General features: G+C 43.9%; 1 protein-coding gene across 13 annotated transcripts in view; it reads left to right on the forward strand.

Annotated features, from left to right (window-relative positions):
• Window positions 1-590: 590 nt before the first annotated feature.
• Window positions 591-24,052, forward strand: part of LOC139378680 (pleckstrin homology domain-containing family A member 5-like) — a 144,010-nt gene continuing 120,548 nt past the window's right edge. For 11 of the 13 annotated variants that reach the window (XR_011628317.1, XM_071121081.1, XM_071121085.1 and 8 more), the window contains exons 1-3: window positions 601-702; window positions 814-890; window positions 1,712-1,769. Coding sequence is in view for 12 of the 13 variants with exons in the window: in XM_071121081.1 (XP_070977182.1) it covers window positions 611-702; window positions 814-890; window positions 1,712-1,769 (227 nt within the window). In the remaining variant the exon portion in view is untranslated. Of the gene's footprint in view, window positions 703-813; window positions 891-1,711; window positions 1,770-24,052 lie in introns of all 13 variants that reach the window. The other 2 variants (XM_071121088.1, XM_071121091.1) reach the window with 1 other exon arrangement.

The following is a 24,052-nucleotide window of genomic DNA, read 5'->3' on the forward strand; positions in this document are numbered from 1 at the left end:
TTCTACAATCGCATACATGCACCCGTTCACACACACATGCATTTAATCTACTCGGGATCCTCTGCTCTGTCTGACCTATAGGTAGGGGGTGAAGGGAGGGGAGGAAGGGAGGGGAGGGTTGTTTAGGTGGAAGAAGGATTTATAGACAGCTGAACCATGCAGTGAGGTTCAAGGTTGACCTGGGATGGCATGTGTGATAATACGGACCATCCACGTAAGCTATAGCACACTTGCGGGATGAGTATTCCATTGGTGAATTCAGTAGCCCTAGGCTACAAGGACATGCTGTACAGATTGATATTACTCAATGCCATATCTAATTGAATTTTACATCTTTAGCATGTAAATATCTGAGGTGGGCTATTTTTATGAATCATAGGTTTGCTCTAGGCTTATATAGGCTAGTGTTTGTGCTCCTTAGTATGAATTTACAAACTATAATTTCTTTCAATAAAAGTTTGGAAAACAATGTAAAAACAGGAGGAGACCTCTCTACCATGCAAGCACGCTCCCGCCCCACAGAGGTTCCCCGCGCCCAGTTGCTAAGGTTTTCCCGAGTACGCGCCGACAGCACGGATACGCGCACTCCAGATTCCGTCCTCTGTTAGACATGGCGGCGGATCTAAACCCAGACTGGCTCTCTTGCCTGCCTTCTTCTTGGAGTTATGGGGTTACTCGGGACGGAAGGATATTCTTCATCAAGTAAATATTCCCAGGATACAGCGCATGGAAGTGTATAGGCTTTGTTTCGACGCGTTTGATAATGTCTGTGTTATTTGCGTGTTCACCTTCTCCCCGTTTCTTACCCAACAGTGAAGAAGCCAAGAGTACGACCTGGCTGCATCCCGTCACCGGAGAGGCCGTCATAACGGGGCACAGAAAAACCCCAGGTAAAAACGGTTCTCGTAGAACTCTTCCATTCGTTACATACCGCAAGAGTCTCGGTTTTAAAGGGGTTCTGAAACCACGGAGAAACGTTGAGCGAAGACTCCCTGCCGCAAGCAACAGCCGTCTCTCTCCTCTGCGCCAGGACCACCAAGTTGAGCCGCCAATTAACGTTAATGATACCTAGGCATTGCGACAGACTTGTTGAAAGTTCCGTCACGTAGGCATTCACATTTAATAAACGAATAAATTCGTTTTTTACATTGTTTGCCACTTGCCATGGTTGTAGCCGAGACTAAGGCTTAAAGCCCGTAGTCGAAACAGTGGGTAGTTATTTTGTAACAATTGTAACAGTTGTTGATAACATTATAAAATGAAACATTGATGCGAGACTTGCAACATGTTTTTGTATTGTTGTGAAAATGACTTGCGGGTAAGGATGTTATTGTTACCATTCCATATCCACCGCAATAGAGGGAAGACTTCGTGCGCGGAATGCATAGGTCCTCACACTGTAAAAGCCTGCTTCTTAAGCATAGCCGATCTCACATTTTAATTGGCTCCTATCAATCCAATAAGTTGAATAACGGATACGACTGGAAATGACAATGAGGCTATTCTAACATCCGCACTAGGATATATCATTAATGGATAGCATAGCGGTAGGCTACAAATATTGCCAAAGGGGCTGGCGTGGGAAACTGTGTTTTCGGTCACGCGTAGATCTCTGCTCCTATCTCAACAGCCGCTTGTGTGTGTTGCTATTTATTTGTCTCGTAGCCTATTCATTACCCCCCTCTCTCTTCCCCCGCTCTTTCCCGCATAGATTTACCAACGGGATGGGAGGAGGGATATACGTTCGAAGGAGCCCGCTGCTTCATCAAGTGAGTTCGATTTTCAAAGCCACCGCGCTTTATGGGAAACACTTGATATTTGTCTTCTCGTACTGTCGCTGGCAGGCAGCTTTGGTTGACGGCAGTTGAGATTTTCCCATTTTCTCCCTCTGCCCTTCTGGAGTATTCAGGAAATATCTCCTCCACATTCCCTCCTTATGAACACACACACACACACAGAGAGAGTTAGAGGTCTAGTTTTTCCTCAGAACAAGTCATTACTGTCTGTGATGGAGTTTGACAAGCCAGTGTGAATCTGGGCTGAACAGGCTTTACTTGTTGGGGTCTTTTTCCTTCAGGACACTACGCTGCTAGACCCTGTGTAAGTACATGTGTGTGTGCTCGCACCCGAGACACCGCGTTATTAAAAATTGGCTTGAGTTTGTTGAAGGTTCACATTTGGGTTGATAAGTCAGTGTTTGAGGAAACACATGTATATGATGTCTTAAGCCCTCCAGTGCTATTCAGTTGGCTTTCCTTCACCGCTCTCTCTTCTGGTTCTCTGCTATGGCCATTTGGAGAGTAGCAACTGACACACACAGTGAGCTAATATCGTGTGTTATAAATAGGTCCACTAACAGGAGTGTGCTTTGTATCTCAAGGCATACATACTGTATCGCTGCGCTGTGAATTAGTGGGTGTTTATTTTGTGTCACTGTCAGTGATTTCTCTCCTCCTTCCACTGGATTATTACTATGGCACACTGCTGATGGCATGGACTCAAGTTGGACCGCAGGCTGAAGGAATGCAATTGGCTGAATCACTGTCACACTTCTAGATGGGGATATCTTTCTGAAACACACAGAGCAGCATTTTGGACTGAGAACAATTAGGCCTATTTTGTCCAGTTTATGTTTTGGACAGCATTGCGTTGGCAGTGCATGGTGTGCTGTTTTGCAGTTTGCACTGCGCATGATTTTTAAAAATTATTCTCAAATTCCTTGCCGGTCAGCCCATGTATTGGTCCATTATGCGGGCCTTATGCCCTCCAAGTCCCCTATGCTCTCCTACATCTCAAAAGGAACTTAATGCCCTTTGATAGTCCAATGCTAAGGCAAGAAGAGGGTTTAGAGAGATTAGACACAGAGATTTATGTCCCTCTCTTTCTCTCTGGTGTTGAAGTGGTCCCATGGGACTCAGACAGTGGGCCGCTGGAGTGAGTGTGTGTGTCACGACCCAGCCGTTGTCCTCGTGACTCCCGTTAATACACAGGGATTCTCCTCTCTGTTCCCCTTTGTCCAAGTGTACCTGGAGACAGAACCAATTCAAGGAGAAGTGTTAGATGTTTCCTTCTCTGTTTCAGTTAACACTCCCAAGAGTCAATACCCTGCCTAGTGCACACTCCCTGAAGTACACTAGTTCACAGGCAGCTAGTGTAGTGTAACCCAGTATGCACTCTAAGCCCTTTGACTCAGACTCTGAACGCATGACCGAGCTAAACCCACTGGAGACTATGGAAGTGTCTCCCTCACTCCTCCCACCAGACAAAAACATAGTCATTCAGGGTCCTCTACCTCCCACTAAGAGAAATGTACTTTCTCTGGTAATAAAAAAAAACGTCTCCCATTTCTTTCGGTATCCAACCTGGCTGCCCATAACATATAAGACGTCAGCATAACGTTGCTTCAACTAGCTAATATTGCCCACTGGGATGTTGCTGCTGTGGTTGAGACCTTTAATGATCCGCCTAATGTGTCTGACCTCAGTGTGTCACGCTGGGCTTCTACAGTATTACCTCCGCAGCAGGTGGAAGGCTGCCAGAGATGAGGAATGATACAGTGCATGTATTATTCCTGGGCTGTGAGGAGTTGTGGAGGGGCTCTCTAAAGGACACACACACACACTTACTTTACAGATCCCATTCATTAACGGCCAGGGTTGCTTTCACCCAGCATCTTTAATTCACTTATCCCTCTCTCCCTTTAGCCTTCAGATATTTCTTCCCTTGCGCACGCAGTAGGCCTGCATCCCAAATGGCCCCGGTTTCCTATGTAGCACAGTACTTGTGACCAGGGCCCATAGGTCTCTGGTCAAAAGTGGTGCACTATATAGGGAAAAGGGTGCCATTTGGGACCTGCTGGACGGGCAGATGTATACACTTAGAATAAAGGAAGAAAGCCTACACACAGCAAATGCAGCTCCCAAGTGATTTGATATACCACTAACCACAATAGAGAACGTTTCAGCTAGCTGCAATAGCCTTCATAAGGGTGTTTTGGATGTGAGTATTACTCACACACTGGGTGATGCGGTCCAAATGGCACCCTATTCCCTATGGGCCTTGGTCAAAAGTAGTGCACTCTATAGGGAACAGGTTGCCATTTGGGATGCATCCCAGGAGTGGCAGAGAAAGCTGGATGAGGAGCCATGTTTAAGACCTGCAGTGTGGCGTCATTTCACTCTCCCTCCCCTGCTTCCCACGCTGGTTTCTTGAAGTGAGAGGAGGGGGAAGGAGGAATGAATGTGAATTGGGAAATGGTTGGAGGATATGACCTGTAACTGACACTTGGAGTGTAGGTGGGTAGGCAAAGAGAGCTAGTCAGACCGCCTTGGTAGACAGACAAGGCTGTGTGTTTTTTTTTTATGCAGTTCTCTCCTGGCTTAGTTTGGCAGCTGGGGGAGTACTTAGGGAATACCACAAAATAAACAGTTAGAGAAACATGGCCTGCTCCCCTTCTCCTCCACGCCCACTGGTGAATACTGCTCTCCCATTGGAGGAGGATGAGAGGTGGAGTCTCTAGGCCCGGCTCAGATCAGGTTTTGGGGCTTATGCCTGTGTGTGTGGAGCCTACAGGCGAGGCCACAAAGCAGCATTAAGGAGAAGTGACATAGCTAGTGGTCTCAGCTTTACTGCAGCACTCGCCATGGTGGAATCCTCAATGGGCTGCGTTTAATGAAACAAGCTGTGTTGTGAATCTAGATGCACCCTAAGGGATGGAGTTTCAGTTTGAGAAGGATGCTGCAAAGGTATAATGGCGAGAAAGGTTCCTGTGTGTCAGGCTGAAAAGAGCGATCAGATGGAGTTGAGTGGAGCGAGAGATGTAGAACTAGAGAGTGAGAACAAGAGATTATCAAAAAAGAGACCTGATCAGATGGAGAGGGAGACTTAGATGGCTAGAGAGAGGTGTGTGTGTGTGAGGGAGAGCTTTTTGAATAGAATAAGAGCTGGGAATAGGCTTCCAGCTGTCAGGAGGAGACGCAGGTCTTGCAGGTGTTTCCACCAGGATACAAGAGCCACTCAACTTTTCCTGAACATCTGTCAGCAGTGTGTGTACGTTTTGTGTCCACACACATTTCCACCTCTGGGATCATGTGAGCTGTGGTTGAACAGTTGGGACAGATCTATAAGTGGGTCGCTGGCTGGGTGGAGCTGCTACACAGATGAAAAGCTTCCTGTCTCGTTCGCTCACTCTTGCCCTAGCTCGCTCTCAACAGCGGGAGACGAGAGTAAGAATGGCCTGTAACATTTCTGTTGCTGATTGTTTTGACACTAGCATGTGATGACAGGCCCTCGTCAAAGCTGTTGTATGATTCACTAGAGACACTAAACTCTTATGGCTTTTCAGCAACTCTGTCCTATTGCTCTTCAACTCCTCCCTAAACACAACATGACTCTGGTTCCACGCTACAAGCCTCTAATGAACAGGGAAAAGTTTCATTTTCTGCTTACAATAAGCTGCGAAAAGGCTGTTTAGTCAATCAATCTTATTTTGTAAAGCCATTTTTTACATTGGCAGTTGTCACCAAGTGCTTATACAGATACCCAGCCTAAAGCCCCAAAGAACAAGCAATGCAGATCTAGAAGCCGACTGTACAGTGCATCCCAAACGGCATCCTATTCCCTATATGGTGTACTACATGACCAGGGCTCATCAAAAGTAGTGTACTACATATAGGGAGTAGGATGCCGTTTGGGATGCAGACTTTGTGTTTGGCTGTGCTGCAACTAGGGTTGCAAAGGGTCGGAAACTTTCCGGAAATTTTCCATGGGAAGTTAAGCCCGGAAATTTGGGAAATTTTGCTTAAGTTCATCAAAATAGTTAGCTAATAATGGTGAACTTTTTTTTGTGGGATACAAATAAGGCATTTCTAGGTCTTGTGGCATATTTTGGTTAAACTATCCCTAATTCAATGGAATTGCAACCCTCTGCATGCACAGTGCATTCTTCCATCACATGTACAGCTGATTCTCAAGGTCTTTCACATGACTGAGATGATATTGAGCCCACACTACTACACTGTCTGAGCCAAGGACTACATGCTTTCTGGTAAGTTTTGATTACAGTACTGGGTGGGGTGAATATATTTTATATGACATACAGGATTTTTGGTTTACTAGTAAATAGTAGCCTACAGCCAACCCTGTGTGGGTTTTAGCTTGCTTAAGCCTGCTTACTGAGGAGTGTTAATTCACCTGTTTTCATACATGTTTTATTTTAAATCATTTATCTTACAAAAGAGTTGTTTAATCTGACTGCTTAACTATTTATCTGTACATGGAATTGTTTTTTCCTTTGTATATTTTTTTACTCTTCTAATCTTTACAGGAAAATGCAACTGATGTGTGGAGACAATGTAGAAAAAGCTGTGTACATTTGCAAATACTGTGCCAAATCATATGTGAAGAATGCAACAAAGATGCAGAATCATCGGTCCAAGTGCATAAAGTTCTCTCAGTGCTCAAAACAAGTAACCTCTGACGAAAGTCCCTCTACTTCTATTCGAGGTGAAAATGATGAATCGGACACCTTAACGATAGCAACAGCTTTTGACTCAATGGAGGAACGTAGTCAGAGAAATGCTGATGAATGTCTTGCTCGAGCTGTGTATGCAACTGGTTCACCTCTGATGCTCACAGGCAATGTGTATTGGAAGAGATTTCTGAATGTTCTTCACCCAGCATACACCCCTCCAACCAGACATGCTTGATCTACTCAGTTGCTGCATGCAGAGTTCAAGTGAAGGTCAAGCAAATCATAGAGAAAGCAGACTGTATTGCAATCATCTCTGATGGGTGGTCGAATGTTTGTGGGCAAGGAATAATTAACTACATCTCCACCCCTCAACCAGTATTCTACAAGAGCACAGACACAAGGGACAACAAACACACCGGTCTCTACATTGCAGATGAGCTGAACACAGTCATCAATGACCTTGGACCACAGAAGGTATTTGCACTGGTGATAGACAATGCTGTGAACATGAAGGCTGCTTGGTCTAAAGTGGAGTCGTACCCTCGCATTGAATCTGCTCCTCAAGGACATCATGGAACTGAAAACAATAGATACACTACTACAAGAGAGCCAAGGAAATGGTTAGGTCATTAAGTTATAGCAGCAATCTACCTAACCAAGCGAAGTGAGAAGAGTAAGAGCACCACATTGAAGCTGCCTAGCAACACCCACTGGGGTGGTGTTGTGGTCATGTTTGACAGTCTCCTGAAGGGGAAGGAGTCTCTCCAAGAAATGGCCATATCACAGTCTGCCGATATGGACAGCCCCATCAAGAGGATCCTCCTGGATGATGTATTTTGGGAGAGAGTGGTAAGCAGCCTGAAACTCCTGAAACCTATAGCAGTAGCCATTGCACGGATTGAGGGAGACAATGCCATCCTGTCTGATGTTCAGACTCTGCTGAAAGATGTAAGAGAAGAAATCCGTACTGCCCTGCCCACTTCACTGTTGCTCCAAGCAGAGGAAACTGCAGTTCTGAAATACATCAAAATGTGAAGACTCCTGCCTGAAGCCCATACACGCTGCCGCGTACATGTTGGACCCCAAGTATGCAGGCAAGTGCATCCTGTCTGGTGCAGAGATCAACAAGGCCTATTGTGTCATCACTACCGTGTCTCGCCACCTTGGCCTGGATGAGGGCAAGGTTCTTGGCAGTCTGGCGAAGTACACTTCCAAGCAAGGGCTTTGGGACGGAGATGCAATATGGCAGTCGTGCCAACATATCTCTTCAGCCACCTGGTGAAAGGGACTTTGTGGATCTGAGGCTCTTTCCCCTGTTGCCTCCATCATCCTCCAAATCCCACCAACATCAGCCGCCTCAGTGCAACAGGTCCTTGTTTGGGAACACACACACCAAAGCACGCAACAGGCTGACCAATACAAGGGTTGAAAAATTGGTGGCCATCTGGGCATATTTGAGGCTTTTTGAGCCTGACAACGAGCCGTCCTCAACAAGGTTGGAAAGTGATAGTGAAGATGAACATCAGACTCTAAGGCCTCGAGGTGGACATTGAGGAGGTCCAGGGAGAAGGCATGGAAGCCTGAGTGGAAGACATCCAATGCTTTAGTTTCTAGACTATCATTTTACAGATGTATGTTGAAAATGTTTTTGGAAGATGCGGTGGGTCATTGGCGATCATTCAAGGAATTTTCTTTTGTTGTTCAGTGAAATCATCCCATGTGAAGAGTCAGCTCATTTAATTAAAGTTAAATGTGTAACAATTGTTTTTTTGTTTTTTTCTATTGGAAGGATTACCTACTTATCATAATGTAAAAGGTTTATGATTGTCTCCATATGATATGGTAAATATATCCAATGCAAAAAACATTACATTTAAATGGTATTAATATTAATTTGCATATATTCCCATTAATTCCCATATATTCCCGTTAATTCCCACTGAAAGTTTCCACCTCTGAATATTCTCCAAAATGTGCAACTCCAGCTGCAGAAGAGTCCTTACTGAGTCATTTTCAGCCCTGGGTACCATTGCACTGCATACCCTAATCTGTGGTGGTACTATAATGGAGAATACATCTTTTCAACTTGAAATCTTGAGTTGTTATGACTGGCCATATCTATGAGTGAGTGATCTGTCATATTCTAAGATATCATTGACCTGATTTACCATTAACCTCCCACTCCTAGCCAGAGCTCATTGCAAAGCCTGAGTGTGTTCAATCCCTACCTTTTATTTTTTTACTTAATGGAAATCTCATTACACTTTATACACATTCCATGAATCCACAATTCCAATATACGAATACAGACTTCAATACACACATTTACTTGTAGCAGGACATGGACACATCTTACAAGCAGAGGGAGCGGTGTGCTCTGCCCCCAGGCCCGATGCAGAAACGCAGGCAGGACCACTTGATTCATGCCTGGCGCTAAAAGAGGAGAATGTAATGGACAACATTTAAGCCAATCACTCTCAGGTCAACGCTCGTCTGACTGGGACTGACTGGCAAATCATTAAGTGTTGGATTCAGGGTCAGTTGTCGGGGTGCAACTCAGAGTGGTGAATGTACTGCTAGTTAATTCTACAGCAATTGCTAGATTAATGGATGAGGATACGCCTTGTTTTGGATGGCCCAATAGAGGGAGAGCGCATTGGTCGCAGTCGTGATTAATCAGACTATGGTAATCAGTAGTAGTGTGTGTGAAGTGTGCACGTACCAAGGCTGTTGAAGATGTGAGGGGCTCCCCTGGTATGCCACTGCACTTCTGCGTACAGCTGTTTCGAGAGGGAGAGAGCGAGAGGGAGGAAGTTTGCAAGAGCTGGTAGGAGGAGGGTGAGAGTGAGAGCTTGAGGCCCTGACTGTCTCTCCACAGGCAGTAACTTTATTAAGTTAAAGCCTTTCCTCACTGCTCTGTTCTTTCCTCTGCAATGCTCTGTAGAATGTCCTTCCCTGCTGTGTCTGTCAATAGCAGGCTTAATGGTGTGTGCGTGCTCGCCTACCTGCGTGGGTGTGTTTGCATACTTTGCTCAATACTTTAGTCTGTTCACCTAGCTACCTTCCAATTATCATGTCCAATTTCATTGACGTGTCCCTTCTGCACTGTCCCCACTGCACTTGTAATGTCCTGAGTACTGCTGTCCGTTAGGACACTGAGGCTGTGTTGACACAAGCAGCCCAATTCAGCTTTTCTTTCCACTAATTGGTCTTTTGACCAGTCACATCAGATCTTTTCACATCAGATTTTTTCCAGAGCTGATATGCTTGGTCAAAATACCAATTAGTGAAAAAAAGATCAAAATTGTGCTGCCTGTGTCAATGCTGCCAAAGTCTTGTTTACTTACCAGTGATCAGACGGGGAGCGATGTGAGCCAGTTGCCAGATACATGTTTACACTCCCGTACTCAGAGGAGGATTGGCCTCAGGAACTGTGGTTTAGGATAACCTAGCCAGGCTAGGATCTGGACAACTTCTCTGACCATGTGGAAACAAATACACTAGGCTGTTGCTAGTGCTAATAGTGTTAATAAAAGCATAACATTTGGAAAGCATGCGAGCCTGTCCCGGCGACTTATTGGAAATGTAAAACGTTTAGCTGGATTCTAAAACACTGTTTTACAGAATATAGCTTTGTGTTCTTTAAGAAGGGAATGATGTCCCCTAATACGCGTTGATCCACTCAATCATTCTCCCTCTCTCTCTGCGACGACAGACACGTTAGTTTCTAAGGAGCGATGATAAGAAAGCACTTGGGTACCTTGATCTCTCATCTACACAAAAATAAAAAGGTAATCTGCTCCTGAACAAATACCAGATAATGTTTGAATCGTTAGGTGTTGCGGAGGACCAGACCTTACCGACCTGTTCGTTCAGCTGCATTCATTGATCCTCCATGATCACACGACGCTGCTGTCTTAATCATGTGTTTCAGTAGAGGGGCATGAGTCTGTGACGTTTGATCTGTTTATAGGTCCCATGACTACAGACGAGGAGGTGAACTGAAGGTGTACACTTTGCTGTTGGAGTGTTTTGATGCTGTTTGTTTCATCATGTTATCTCAGGATGAAGTCTCTGCTATTTGACTTTTTTAAAACATTTTATGTCGGCTTTGTTTCATCTAATTTATTTCTGTGGTACACCGCGTTGGTAGAGCGCTGCGTTGGATTGTCTGGTGTTACTGCAGAGAGGAGCAGACCGTTATTTTACCTCTCCGCTCAGTCTGCAGCATTGGGAGGATGGAACACAGCTCAAAACACTTGCTAATGGCCTCACTGCACCAAAAGCAACACGGGATCGGATCATTAGCCCAATTTATCATCCAACTCTAGTCCTTGTCAATACAGATATTCTCTGGTGTAAGTGCCTAACGAATCCAAATTCCCGCTTGTGCCTCTATTAGATTAGGAGGGGCTTCAAAGGAGGATTCTGGAGGAATGGTGGAGACCTGACCTTGTGTAGCGTCTCATGGGAACCTCTGTGTGGCTTTAGGGCAGCTTTTCTCCCACTCAGGAGGACAAACGCTCACACTCTCACACAAAAACATAAGGCCTGTGGGATCAGGCCAATATTATAGAATTGGGTCATAATAATGGTGCCATTATATGATGACCTGTTATTATGATATCATTATTAGTGATGCACCGATATGACATTTTTGGCCGATACCGATATTTTCCTTGCCAAAAAAAACAATACCGATAACTGATATTTAAAATGTTTGTGGCCTTTTTAAGCATTCTCGTACATTTAAATAGTTAACACACATACACATGGATGCAGCAGTCTAAGGCATTGCATCTCAGTGCAAGAGGCGTCACTGCAGTCCCTGGTTCGAATCCAGGCTGTATCATATCCGTCCATGATTGGGAGTCCCATAGGGCGGCGCACAATTGGCCCAGTGTCGTCCGGCTGGGGTAGGCCGTCATTGTGAATAAGAATTTGTTCTTGACTAGTTAAATAAAGGTTACACACACACTGACCAAAAAGTTATTTAGTTAGCATTTACGTATGTCCCCATTACCAGTAAAACATAATCAAAACCTATTTCTTTCGCTTACTTGCTGTGCTTTTTCGTTGTTAATTTGTTCAGTTTCATTCTCAACCAGGATTTCTCATACTATGGAACGCCGTGAGGGTCTTTGTGTGTCAAAAAAAGATACACTCGTGTCAAATAACAAGTAAATAAGCTTGTTGACCAATCAGGACCTGAATATGACTGCACATCACATAATTTAATGCGTTCATAAATATTTTACGTAGTTATTACACATTGATTACACTATCACTCGTATTTCATATGTCACAGCGATTCATCGATACGTAATGCTATGATGCTGGTAAAGTTGTCTCACGCACCTATAGTGCTGGTCATTAAAAAAAAAGCTAGGGAGCTTATTCTCCAAAAACATAGCAAAACAACATTTTTCAGTAGCTTTATAGTTAGCTAGCTAACAATATAGCTAGGGGTCATCTAAAATAACCCTGGTCGGACCCATCTAAAAAAGGACCCTGCCTTTCAAATATAATTCGTAAAAATCCAAATAACTTCACAGATCTTCATTGTAAAAGGGTTTAAACACTGTTTCCCATGCTTGTTCAATGAACTATAAACTGTCATTAAGACTAACCGCTTACAGACGGTAGGCAATTAAGGTCAGTTATGAAAACTTAGGACACTAAAGAGGCCTTTCTACTGACTCTGAAAACACCAAAAGAAAGATGCCCAGGGTCCCTGCTCATCTGCGTGAACGTGCCTTAGGCATGCTGCAAGGAGGCATGAGGCCTGCAGATGTGGTCAGGGCAATAAATTGCAATGTCCGTATTGTGAGACGCCTAAGACAGAGCTACAGGGAGACAGGACGGACAGCTGATTGTCCTCGCAGTGGCAGACCATGTGTAACAACTCCTCCACAGGATCGGTACAACCGAACATCACACCTGTGGGACAGGTACAGGATGGCACCAACTGCCCAAGTTACACCAGGAACGCACAATCCCTCCATCAGTGCTGTCCGCAATAGGCTGAGAGAGGCTGGACTGAGGGCTTGTAGGCCTGTTGTAAGGCAGGTCCTCACCAGGCATCACCGGTAACAATGTCACCTATGGGCACAAACCACCGTCGCTGGACAAAACAGGATTGGCAGAAAGTGCTCTTCACTGACGAGTCGCGGTTTTGTCTCACCAGGGGTGATGGTTGGATTTGCGTTTATCGTCGAAGGAATGAGCGTTACACCGAGGCCTGTACTCTGGAGCGGGAACGATTTGGAGGTGGAGGGTCCGTCATGGTATGGGGCGGTGTGTCACAGCGTCATCGAACTGAGCTTGTCATTGCAGGTAATCTCAATGCTGTGCATTACATCCTCCTCCCTCATGTGGTACCCTTCCTGCAAGCTCATCCTGACATGACCCTCCAGCTTAACAATGCCACCAGCCATACTGCTCGTTCTGTCCATTTCCTGCAAGACAGGAATGCCAGTGTTCTGCCATGGCCAGCGAAGAGCCCGGATCTCAATCCCATTGAGCACGTCTGGGACCTGTTGGAATGGAGGGTGAGGGCTAGGGCCATTCCTCCCAGAAATGTCTGGGAAATTGCAGGTGCCTTGGTGGAAGAGTGTGGTAACATCTCACAGCAAGCCCTGGCAAGCTGGTGCAGTCCATGAGGAGATTCACTGCAGTACTTAATGCAGCTAGTGGCCAGTGCCTGTAACTTTTGATTTTGACCCCCCCTCCCTTTGTTCAGGGACACATTATTCAATTTATGTTAGTCACATGTCTGTGGAACGTGTTCAGTTTGTCTTTGTCTCAGTTGTTGAATCTTATGTTCATACAAATATTTAAACATGTTAAGTTTGCTGGAAATTAACACAGTTGACAGTGAGAGGACGTTTCTTTTTTTGCTGATGTCATGTGAAGCTAGCCACAATAAGGATTATCCACAATGGTGGACTTTGCAGTTAGCCTTCAAAATAAAAGTATGTAATTGACAGTGATGCAAATGAATACAACTATGCCCCAATTGAATAGATCATGCTAAACGAGGTTGGAATGTTATATAAAATCAACAAAAGACAGTAATTTGTTAATTTGACAAATCTGTTGGAATCACACTGGATGCGTTATACTTTAGAATTGCATTGGGGCAAACTTATTTCACTGTACATCCTTACCTATGGATTGTAGATCAATGACATGGGGTATCAGTCTCCTCAGTGACACCCAGAGAACATTAGCGCCGTAGCTCTTATTGCTGGACTCTGAAACAACTGTGAATTGAGCCACATTTATTGTCAACCTATGTGTATTGAACACTATTCCAGAGGAAAAACAATACTGTGTGGATGTTTTGGAGTCTGATAACTCTGAGGAGGACATTGGGAAAATATATATAGACTGATATACCATTTAATTGATCCCCAATCCTTAGGTAGAGCGCTACAGTGCAATATGAATGTCAATACACACAATCGGCTGACTGGGGAGATGATTTCACACAGTCACTGTTCCTCAATAAGAGCTTTAACGCTTATATTTGCGTAAACTCTTCACAGTTGTGTTCTGTGGGTGTCATCGAGGAGACTGATACCCCATTTCATTGCTTCACATTCCAAACTTGTTTAACATTATCTACTCTAAATATGGCATGATTCCATCAATTGTAACCTTCTGCATCACTTTCAAAGAAGTACTTTTTATTTTGAAGGCAAACTGCAAATTTCACTATTGTGCCTAATCATTATTGTGGCTAGCGTCACAACACATAACCCTCACTAGCCAGTTTAAGCTGGCTTGCTGCTTATAACGTTATCTTTGGGCAACGTGTTTAAGTAGCTGGCTAGCTATTTATTTTCATGAACTGAAGTTCAATTTCAATAGGCGAACAAGTGGCTACCTAGCTAATACTTACTCACAAGGATTCCTAAATCATTGCTCAGAAAAATGAAAATGACTGCAGTTTCTACTGGTCATTGTTTTCAGGCTGGTTGAATTGGTGCTAGCTAGGTACCAAGCTAAAGCTAGCTACCCCAGAAGTTGCGGTCGAACAAGTAATGCTTTATTACCAACGTGGCATTGTAAACACATCGTTCGTGCCCGGTGTTTGCTTGTTTGCAGACTTTTTTGTGCAGCTTTGACAGTGCTACTGATAGTAGTGGTGGCGCTTGGCTTGCACATGCAAATTCAGAACACACAACATTCTATAATAGAACTGTGTTATTTTATTGTCAAATAGTGTTATTTGACGTGTATCTTTTTTGACTCGCAAAGACCCAAACGGCGTTCCATTGTATGGAGTGAAGCTAATAGCAGTGACACTATTACTGTCCAACTCCGGTAGGGAAACATCTGAAAAATAACGCACTTGGTAGTGTGTACCCGTGCTAAAGGAAACATCACCCACGACAGAGAACGGTTGATTGTCAAGGGCAATGAATTCCATTATCTTGGCTTTAATGGATTTCGCCTTTGAGTTGTCTCGCTGAGGTTTTCTTACTCTTGACTGCTTGATCCACACTGCAGACATTGTGGGCTAGGTTAGGAATGCTGTGTTGCACTTGTAGCGCAAAATGTTACGTGGCGTCATTACGTCATGCGCCTACGTTAAAGATGCACGTCAGCTTTGACATCAATTTTGCACATCTGCGTAAAACTAGACATCGGGCCAATACCAATGTTGGCATTTTTTAGCTAATATCGTCCGATCCGGATAAGTTCTCAGATTTATATTGTGCATCCCTAATCATTATAATAGTGTAATGCGTGATAATATAGGTTATAGATTTGCCTAGAAAATCTTTTGAGATGACAAGCAGCAGAAGTGGAAGCATACCTTTCACAGACCTATTATTTGACCATGCTGGTCATTTATGAACATTTGAATATCTTGGCCATGTTCTGTTATAATCTCCACCCGGCACAGCCAGAAGAGGACTGGCCACCCCTCATAGCCTGGTTCCTCTCTAGGTTTCTTCCTAGGTTTTGGCCTTTCTTGGGAGTTTTTCCTAGCCAACGTGCTTCAACACCTGCATTGCTTGCTGTTTGGGGTTTTAGGCTGGGTTTCTGTACAGCATTTTGAGATGTCAGCTGATGTACAAAGGGCTATATAAATACATTTGATTTGATTTTGATTTGATAATATCTCATGGGAGTGACAGGCAAATGGAGAGTTATATTCACTCTAGTTTTCATGGACATTATGTCCTCTGGTTCTTTTCATTAGATCAACTCTGACAGCCTCTTTGGGTTAGACTGGTTCTAGGAGGCAGATGTTGACCCACTCAGCAGACTCACTGTGGCTGAAGAGCCAGTTGGTTGAAGGGGTATTCCAATCCTACCCTACAAAGGCCGGACTACTGCTGGTTTTGTTTTCTACCTGATAATGAATCGCACCCACCTGTTGTCCCAGGTCAAAATCTGTCCCTGATTAGAGGGGGAAAATGCATTGGAACTGGCTTTGAGGTCCATATTTGAGTGACAGCCTATGTTGGTAATGCTCTGAAGGTCTAGTTGATTGTAGGAGTAGGCCTATATCTCTGTATTGGGCAGTCAGGTCTTTCTGTGTTGTGGCTGATATTACATGGCCTGTGGTCAGTTATCCCCTCTGTTTTGTGTTGTGGTCTGACATACTTGCCTGGCTACCCAGTCACCTTGCTCCGGCTAAACACTACGCCACGCCCACGGACGTTAGTTTATTCTCTGCAATAAGTCTGGATCTGAGTACCTTCTCGACTTCCCGGGCCAGCTGATTGGTCCAGAAACCAATGGGTTGGGCCAGAGCCAGAAAACACGCGGTTAAAGCGGCAGTTTGAAAATGTGTTAATGGCTATGATCCCTTGATTAGAAACGATCCAATCGCTGATGACTTTGTTTTGTACAATGCCCCTCGTCACCACAAACGACTTGAATATGGGCAGTCTCAGAATAAAGTATGTGGCGGACGACAGAGCAGCAGCAGAATCATTTATTGTGAGTTGTCAGGCTAATGAAATGCAGAGTCTGTGATTTGTTGTCGCTGAAATGGTTTTCTGGTCTGTGGTCTGTTGGCCAGTGATTTACTGCCCCTCCCTAGATGAGAGGCCCTCCCTCTGATCCACGGGAAGTTAGGCCCACAGGCCGCAGGAAACAGACTAATCTACTTCCTATCCATGTGCAAACGCTGTCATGGTAACTGCAGCTCTTCTGCCCCCTTCTCTCTCTTTTGTGGTCACCAATTCATATCTGTTCAGTTTTTCTTCATGTCGCCAACCAAGCTTTTAAAACATGATATGATATCCATTTGTCCTGTCTGTCATGCTTGTCTGGAGCCGTGCCACAAGACAGAACGAACTGATAGTCCCCTAAGGTCAGTATAAACAGTCACTGTGAAATCAGACTGAACTGGACACAGATCCACAGCAGACAAGACTGTTGGTGCTTCACACAGAGACTGTTTACTGCAGTCCAAGTCACACTATAATCAACTGTGTACCTTCAAACTGGATTGGGTCTGTCTACTGATACTGTGTGGGAATAAGCTTTAATACGGAGAGTGTGGTGTGTCTGTCATTGCGTCTGTGTGTCTGCATTATCCAAGCATCAGATTTGTCTTTGGAAAGTGGAAATTAAAGTCTCCCAGAAGGAGCCAGAATGCCAGGCAATCCATAGTGTTCAGCGGTGCAGTGGCTTGGGCTTTTCTCATCTGAGATTGGATGCTCTATCACCCCTCCCTCTTCCTGTGAGACCCAGGGATCAACTGTAATTAACACCACTGTTTCAACAGGGTGATAGAGCTCAATGGCTACACACACACATACACACACACACACTGCAACTAAGCCTCACTCATATTTGAGGTATTACGAAGAGAAGCATCTGCTTTGGATTACTGTACGTGATGATTCACAACCCAATATCCTCCACCCTTTACAATGAGTTTCTCCCTCAATCACTCCCAACTTTGAATTACTTTATTTTTGGACACACACACACACACACATACACACACACACACACGTCTGTTGGCTCTTAGTGATTCTGGTCAGGAAAAAAACAATCTAGCCAACTGTAACCAAAGGAGAAAAAAACCTAGGAAAGTGCACAAAATGTAATTTTAGGTTCAATTGTTCATACTCTCAGCTATTCTGTAACCTTCTTAATGACTCTGGTCAGATAACCTTCTTAATGACTCTGGTCAGATAACCTTCTTAACGACTCAGGTCAGATAGCCTTCTTAACGACGCTGGTCAGATAGCCTTCTTAACGACCCTGGTCAGATAGCCTTCTTAATGACTCTGGTCAGATAACCTTCTTAACGACGCTGGTCAGATAGCCTTCTTAACGACGCTGGTCAGATAGCCTTCTTAACGACGCTGGTCAGATAGCCTTCTTAACGACTCTGGTCAGATAGCCTTCTTAACGACTCTGGTCAGATAGCCTTCTTAACGACTCTGGTCAGATAGCCTTCTTAACGACCCTGGTCAGATAGCCTTCTTAACGACCCTGGTCAGATAGCCTTCTTAACGACCCTGGTCAGATAGCCTTCTTAACGACCCTGGTCAGATAGCCTTCTTAACGACCCTGGTCAGATAGCCTTCTTAACGACCCTGGTCAGATAGCCTTCTTAACGACCCTGGTCAGATAGCCTCAAAAAGTAATGCATCAAATCGTAGGTGTGATGCATTACATCACCTCCTGAGAGCCTTCACAACGGCCATTTGTGTTCGTATATACACACATCTCTATCCCTCTCTGTGTTCCTCCATCACCTTCAGCACAATCCACACCGTGGAATTACTGGTGTGAATAAGGGTAGAGGTCCTATGCCATGCCCCGTAATGTCTGCTAATAAGATATATTGATTGGAGAGGGAGAGAGGAAGAGAGAGAGCGCGCCGTTACAGTTTCTAACTTAGCTTCCTTAGAGATGTGGAGTTTCTGTCTTCAGTCGAAAATAACTGCCGGGGAGTTTGAGAGGAGAGAAGTTCATCCAGCTGTGTCTTGTCTGTTTTAATGAACAAAATAACAACTGATTTACATGGCATAGGCCGCACAGACCAGTAACATCAACTCAAAATATTATATTCTTTTGAAAATAAATTGCATTAGTCGTATATAATGTTTCTTAGGACCTGCATAAACAAATTTAATAATGCATTTCTTTGTGAGGGTGAATGCTTTGCCACGCTTTAAATCATGAACATTCTGTTGTTGTTGTCCGACATCAAACTTGACCTTGTCATTATAAAAACAAAAGTATAAACACATAAATGACTGGTTTAAATAGCAACGTTACATGCTCACCAAAAAAAAAAAACTGTTTATAAATGTATTTTTCAATCCAACAAGCCAGGCAACTAAAATAAACTTTCTCGACAATGTTTTGGTTCATTGCTATCCATCTCATATAATTACCAGAACATATCTGACAACGTTTTACGTTGAACTCTAGTCAACCTTTTTTTTAAATTCACCGTACCGGGAAAATGAACACATTACAAGGTATTTATTTCCAAATATGATGAGCTGCTAACTTACTGTTGTGAATGTGACGAATGAAAGCGGGTCTGAATTTAAACAGAGGAATTTAGGACATGTTACTGTCTCCTCGGGTTACCATGACAACGGGCGCATCAACCGGGTCAAAGTTGAATGTCTCTTGCTCCTTGCCGGGTATAGCGATGGCTATATAAAAGGCAAACGCTGACAAGATGTAAAAATGGGGCTATTTGAAAGGGGATCATATAAACATTGCCCAATTGTTTTTGACAGGCAACATACCATGAATCCTATGTGAAAGGAGCAGGAGAATCCCACAGTCCTTGTATGGCAACACACAGCAGGTGTTTTGTGTGTGTGTGTGTGTGTGTGTGTGTGTGTGGCCGTCTCTCCTGTGGTGAAGTGAGGGAAGAGGTCATCATGCTCATGGGTTGTCCAGGTTATCCAGGGGCATACACAAAACACAGATGTGTGTGACGGCCTGCTTGCCTGCCTGCGTGTGTGACGGCCAAACAAAAGACAGAATCTCGGGATAGGAAGGGCATGACTCATCTCTCAGTGAATCTCAATGCCATTGTTTGTGGATCAGTCATATAATCTAGAAGACTAACATAAATAAAACATAAGCTTGCAGCTGCACTTTCCTCCAGTTCCATCCACACAGTGTTTGCCTTTCTATTCCATCCCTTGTGTTTCCTGACCTTGTCTCTCGTTTGTGTGTGTGTGCGACTGTGTGATTCCAGTACATTATGTCCTGTTGGTCAGAAATGGGTTAGTATAGGCGGCCCAGTGCCAAATAACAGCTGAAACTAACAAAGTCCTCTTGACCAGATACAACTGGGTCTAGGTTCCCCGTGGATCTCTGAGTCACCAACATCAAAACCTCATCTCAAATACTTTCCTGCCTCAGGGCCTGGACAGCTTGCTATCTATCATCGACGGGAAAATGAATTCCCATGTTAGCCTTACATTCTCCTGTAAAATGTTTTGATTATCTGTCCGACAATTGAAGCTCAACAGAAGTTGGGTGATGCAACAGGACAACGACCCAAAACACAGAATGGCTTCAATAGAAGAAAATACGCCTTCTGGAGTGGCCAAGGCTTGAGATCAGGGCTCTGACGATTGAGATGCTGTGGCATGATATCGAGCGGTTTCCACCAGACATCCAAAGAATATTTCTGAACTGAAACCGTTTTGTAAAGCGGAATGGTCTAATAATTCCTCCTGACTGTTGTGCAGGTCTGGAACGGAACTACAGAAAACGTTTGGTTGAGGTTATTGCTGCCAAAGTAGAGTGAACCCGTTATTAAATCCAAGGCTTCACATACTTTTCCCACCCTGCACTGTGAATGTTTACACGGTGTGTTCAATAAAGACATTTAAACATGTAATTGTTTGTGTTATTAGTTTAAGCAGACTGTGTTTGTCTATTGTTGTGACCTAGATGAAGATCAGATCAAATTTAATGACCAATTTATGCAGAAAGGTTCACACGTTTTCTTGCCACTGTAAGTACCATTTGTATCGCCATATGGTCAAAGTAATAGGCAAAGGTTTTCCCGTGAACCATTGGGTTGATCTACATGAAATGATGCGACTTGGGCTCCCTTTGAAAACCTCCCCTCTTCCTCTGCAGCCTCTGTAATAGCTGGGCTGATGCCTCCAAAGTTGGAGAGCTTGGCTTTGCTGTTTACTCTGTGCCCAGGCCCTATGCAGGCCTCCCAGAACAGGGCCTATACATTTCAGATGGTGGGTTTATAGTTCTGGCTATAGTCCTCCCAGTGAATGTACTAATCCAACTCAGTGTATCAGCCCCAGTCTTGGCCCGCTCACTACCCACCAGCAGCCTGACACCAGGGCCGAGCCCAGAGCTAGGGCACACGCTGAGGCTGAGAGGGATTTATTAAATAGGTAATGGACTACACTGCCTAGCTTTGTAATGATCAGGGGGATCTGCATATGCCGCCTGCAAGGCTTTTGATGATTCTGAAAATTCCAATCTGTGTTGGCAACTGGTTTGGACTGTTTCTCTGAGTGGTTTTCAATATGGTAATGTTCTAAATCTGTTTTCATTTTGTGAAAAAATCCTCCCAAATACTCTCATGCAATCAGATGGATTGAATAGAGAAAAACAAACGGAGTGAGAGCAATAAAAGGGATTGTTGAGGTGAAGCTTGAAGCTGGTCTCTGTAGCTACCAGAATCAATTGAAATGTTTCTGGCTCTGCATTAAAAAGGAGTTTGTTTATCGATAGGCAGTGCAAAATACAGACGCTTGCCATTTCATAGTTCTATTTTGGGATGTTTTTCAGGAATTTTTTTTTTATGGCTTTGAATGTGAAAAATCTTTTGTTTCAGAACTGGAAATCTAGCTTTGAGAATTCTTTGTCTATGCTGCCTTAGGGCCAAGCCAACAGATAAGTGAAGGATTGTTATCTCTAGGATTTCTCTCCAACAGTGTGTGTGCATGTGCAAGCGCAATTGTTTTCCTGTCCATACAGATGTACAGTTGGTTGTGTGTGTGTGGCAGGGTCATTGGGTTTGGTGCTGAGCTGTGCCATCCAATGACACCCAAAGGTGAAACAAGGTACCCATCATCACATTTCTAAATGGCTGCCAAGCTTTCATGACAGTGTCTGTTTTTCTGCAGTGCTATATGCTGTGTACAACAACTGAACAATACACATTAGATCCTTCCACCACAAATGGGATGCCAATTAAGGGGAAGGTGGATGAGAGATGACTGAGATTGGTGCTACATGGGTTGACCTATAGGCCTACAGTTCTGTTACTGTCGATGGTAATAGAGCCCCACAGTGGAGGTGTCATAATACCCATAGAACCTAGCGGTCAAACAGGGAAATGGTTCCAATCGTTTATCCACCATTCATTTTTCCCATAGGGGATTTTTAGAAACACTTCAAATAAGGGCTGTGTTGTATGTAGGCCTACCCTGGCATGACGTTTTGATAACTGTGTAAATCTCTCTCGGACAAGGTGACTTTTATCAATCTATTCAGCTCTATTTACTCTGATTTTGAACATGCTAGAAATCCCTGCCAGCTCCTGCACATCATCTTTAGCTGACACCTTTGCTAACAGGTATTGTGTCAATTTAAAACTTGCCCAAGACAGTTACCAGAATGGTCAATTTTTAAATAAATGTAGCCAATTTATTCATTGCTCAATTAATTAGTTAATCCAGAGATTCTTACCTATGCCTCGATTCGGCAGTCTCATCCAGAGCATAATGGCATTTGTAGTTCTGTATGATAGCCACATTAGCATTTCATTTTTGGGGGGGTAAATACAGGCAAATATATTGATAAAAGTCGCCTTGTCCAAGAGAGACTTCCACGGTTATCAACATGTAATGTCAGGTTAAACCTACACAACACAGCCCTTATCTTAAGGATTTCTAATGGGGGAAAAATGAAAGGTAGAAAAACTATTGGAACCATTTCCCTGTTTGACCGCTAGGTTTTAGGGGTATTATGACTCATACTTTGGCACTCTGACGTGTGTGTATAATGAGGTTAGCTGAAGTAATATGGTTCTAATCAGGGGTTCAATGGCACCTGGAGGAGATGCCTATGTAGTAAGGCTGTTGATTTACAGTTGACAGCCTTCTTATTGCTGATTTCGCTATTTTTTTTTCTCTCTTTCTCTCTATTTTTCTTTCTTTCTTACTCTCTTTCTCTGACTGTCTACCGGTCTCCTCCTCCTCTTTCACTATGAAAAGATAATGGTTGTTTTAATTAGACCACATTGGCTAAGTGAATTACTGTCAGTCAGGTTGAAATGGAAAATCAAGTTGAATCTAATTGTGTATGCACATCCTCGTACATCTGGGATGGACCAGTGAGGCTTCAAGGTGATAGTTTATAGAGGACAGCTCTCGCTCTCAAACTGCTCAGAGGAGAAGAGAAGAGAGAAGGAGGAGAGGTGAATGGGAGGGGAGAGAAATACACTGCTCTAGCTCCCCGCTCATAAAAGGAAGGAAAAGTGGCTTTGGCCAGTGGATAGGACATTTATCTCACAAACATGATATTTTAATGGATCTGAAATGTACTACTGATTATGTGCAGCTTGTACCTCCTCTGTGGGAACAGGCTGTATGTTTTTTTCCCCCCCCTCCTCGGTCAGAATAGATTTAGCTTTACACACTTTCTGATTCAGTGGGAATCAGATCATGTCATTTGCATTGAAAAACGCCTACGGTACACGCGCGCACACGCAAACGCGCACGCACAGCTAGAATAACCTGCCTCTAGGCACTCCTGACTGACCTCGGCCCCAGTTGAAATCAGCATTGTAGATACTGTAGAAATACAGCCTGTGTGCGTGTGTGTGTGTGTGTGTGTGTGTGTGTGTGTGTGTCATGGAAATCCAGCAGCCTTAAATATTTCACTAGTGTTCCACCACCAGACTCATTAAACCAGATTAGGTCGCTCTGAATTCTGAATCAGAGACACTGAGACTGGAGGGACTCTGCATGATAATCACAGCACAGACACACACTTTGACCTGTGTCATTATGAGCCTGTCCCATATACATTTTAATGCAGGATTGATCCTTCTTTCCTCCCTTCCTTGAGCTGGCCTAATCACTGATCTGACACGACCCGGTTGATGAAACGAATGTAGTGAACCTTGATTACACCTAGAAGGGAATGGCACCCTATTCCTTGTGTGGTACACGTGGTGTCCTGGTCTATGGCAGGGGTGGGAAAATCCGGCCCACGAGACTCAGGAGGTTTGAGTAAAAAAATGTTTTTTAAAATTATAATGGACCTACAGTTGAAGTCAGAATTTTACATACACTTAGGTTGGAGTCATTAACTCATTTTTCAACCACTCCACACATTTCTTGTGAACAAACTATAGTTTTGGCAAGTCAGTTAGGACATCTACTTTGTGCATGACACAAGTAATTTTTCCAACAATTGTTTACAGACAGATTATTTCACTTATAATTCACTGTATTTCAATTCCAATGGATCAGAAGTTTACATACACTAAGTTGACTGTGCCTTTAATCAGCTTGGAAAATTCCAGAAAACGATGTCATGGCTTTAGAAGCTTCTGATAGGCTAATTGACATAATT

Source organism: Oncorhynchus clarkii, chromosome 21 (genome assembly GCF_045791955.1).
Source record: "Oncorhynchus clarkii lewisi isolate Uvic-CL-2024 chromosome 21, UVic_Ocla_1.0, whole genome shotgun sequence".
In the NCBI taxonomy this organism is placed as follows: Eukaryota; Metazoa; Chordata; class Actinopteri; order Salmoniformes; family Salmonidae; genus Oncorhynchus; species Oncorhynchus clarkii.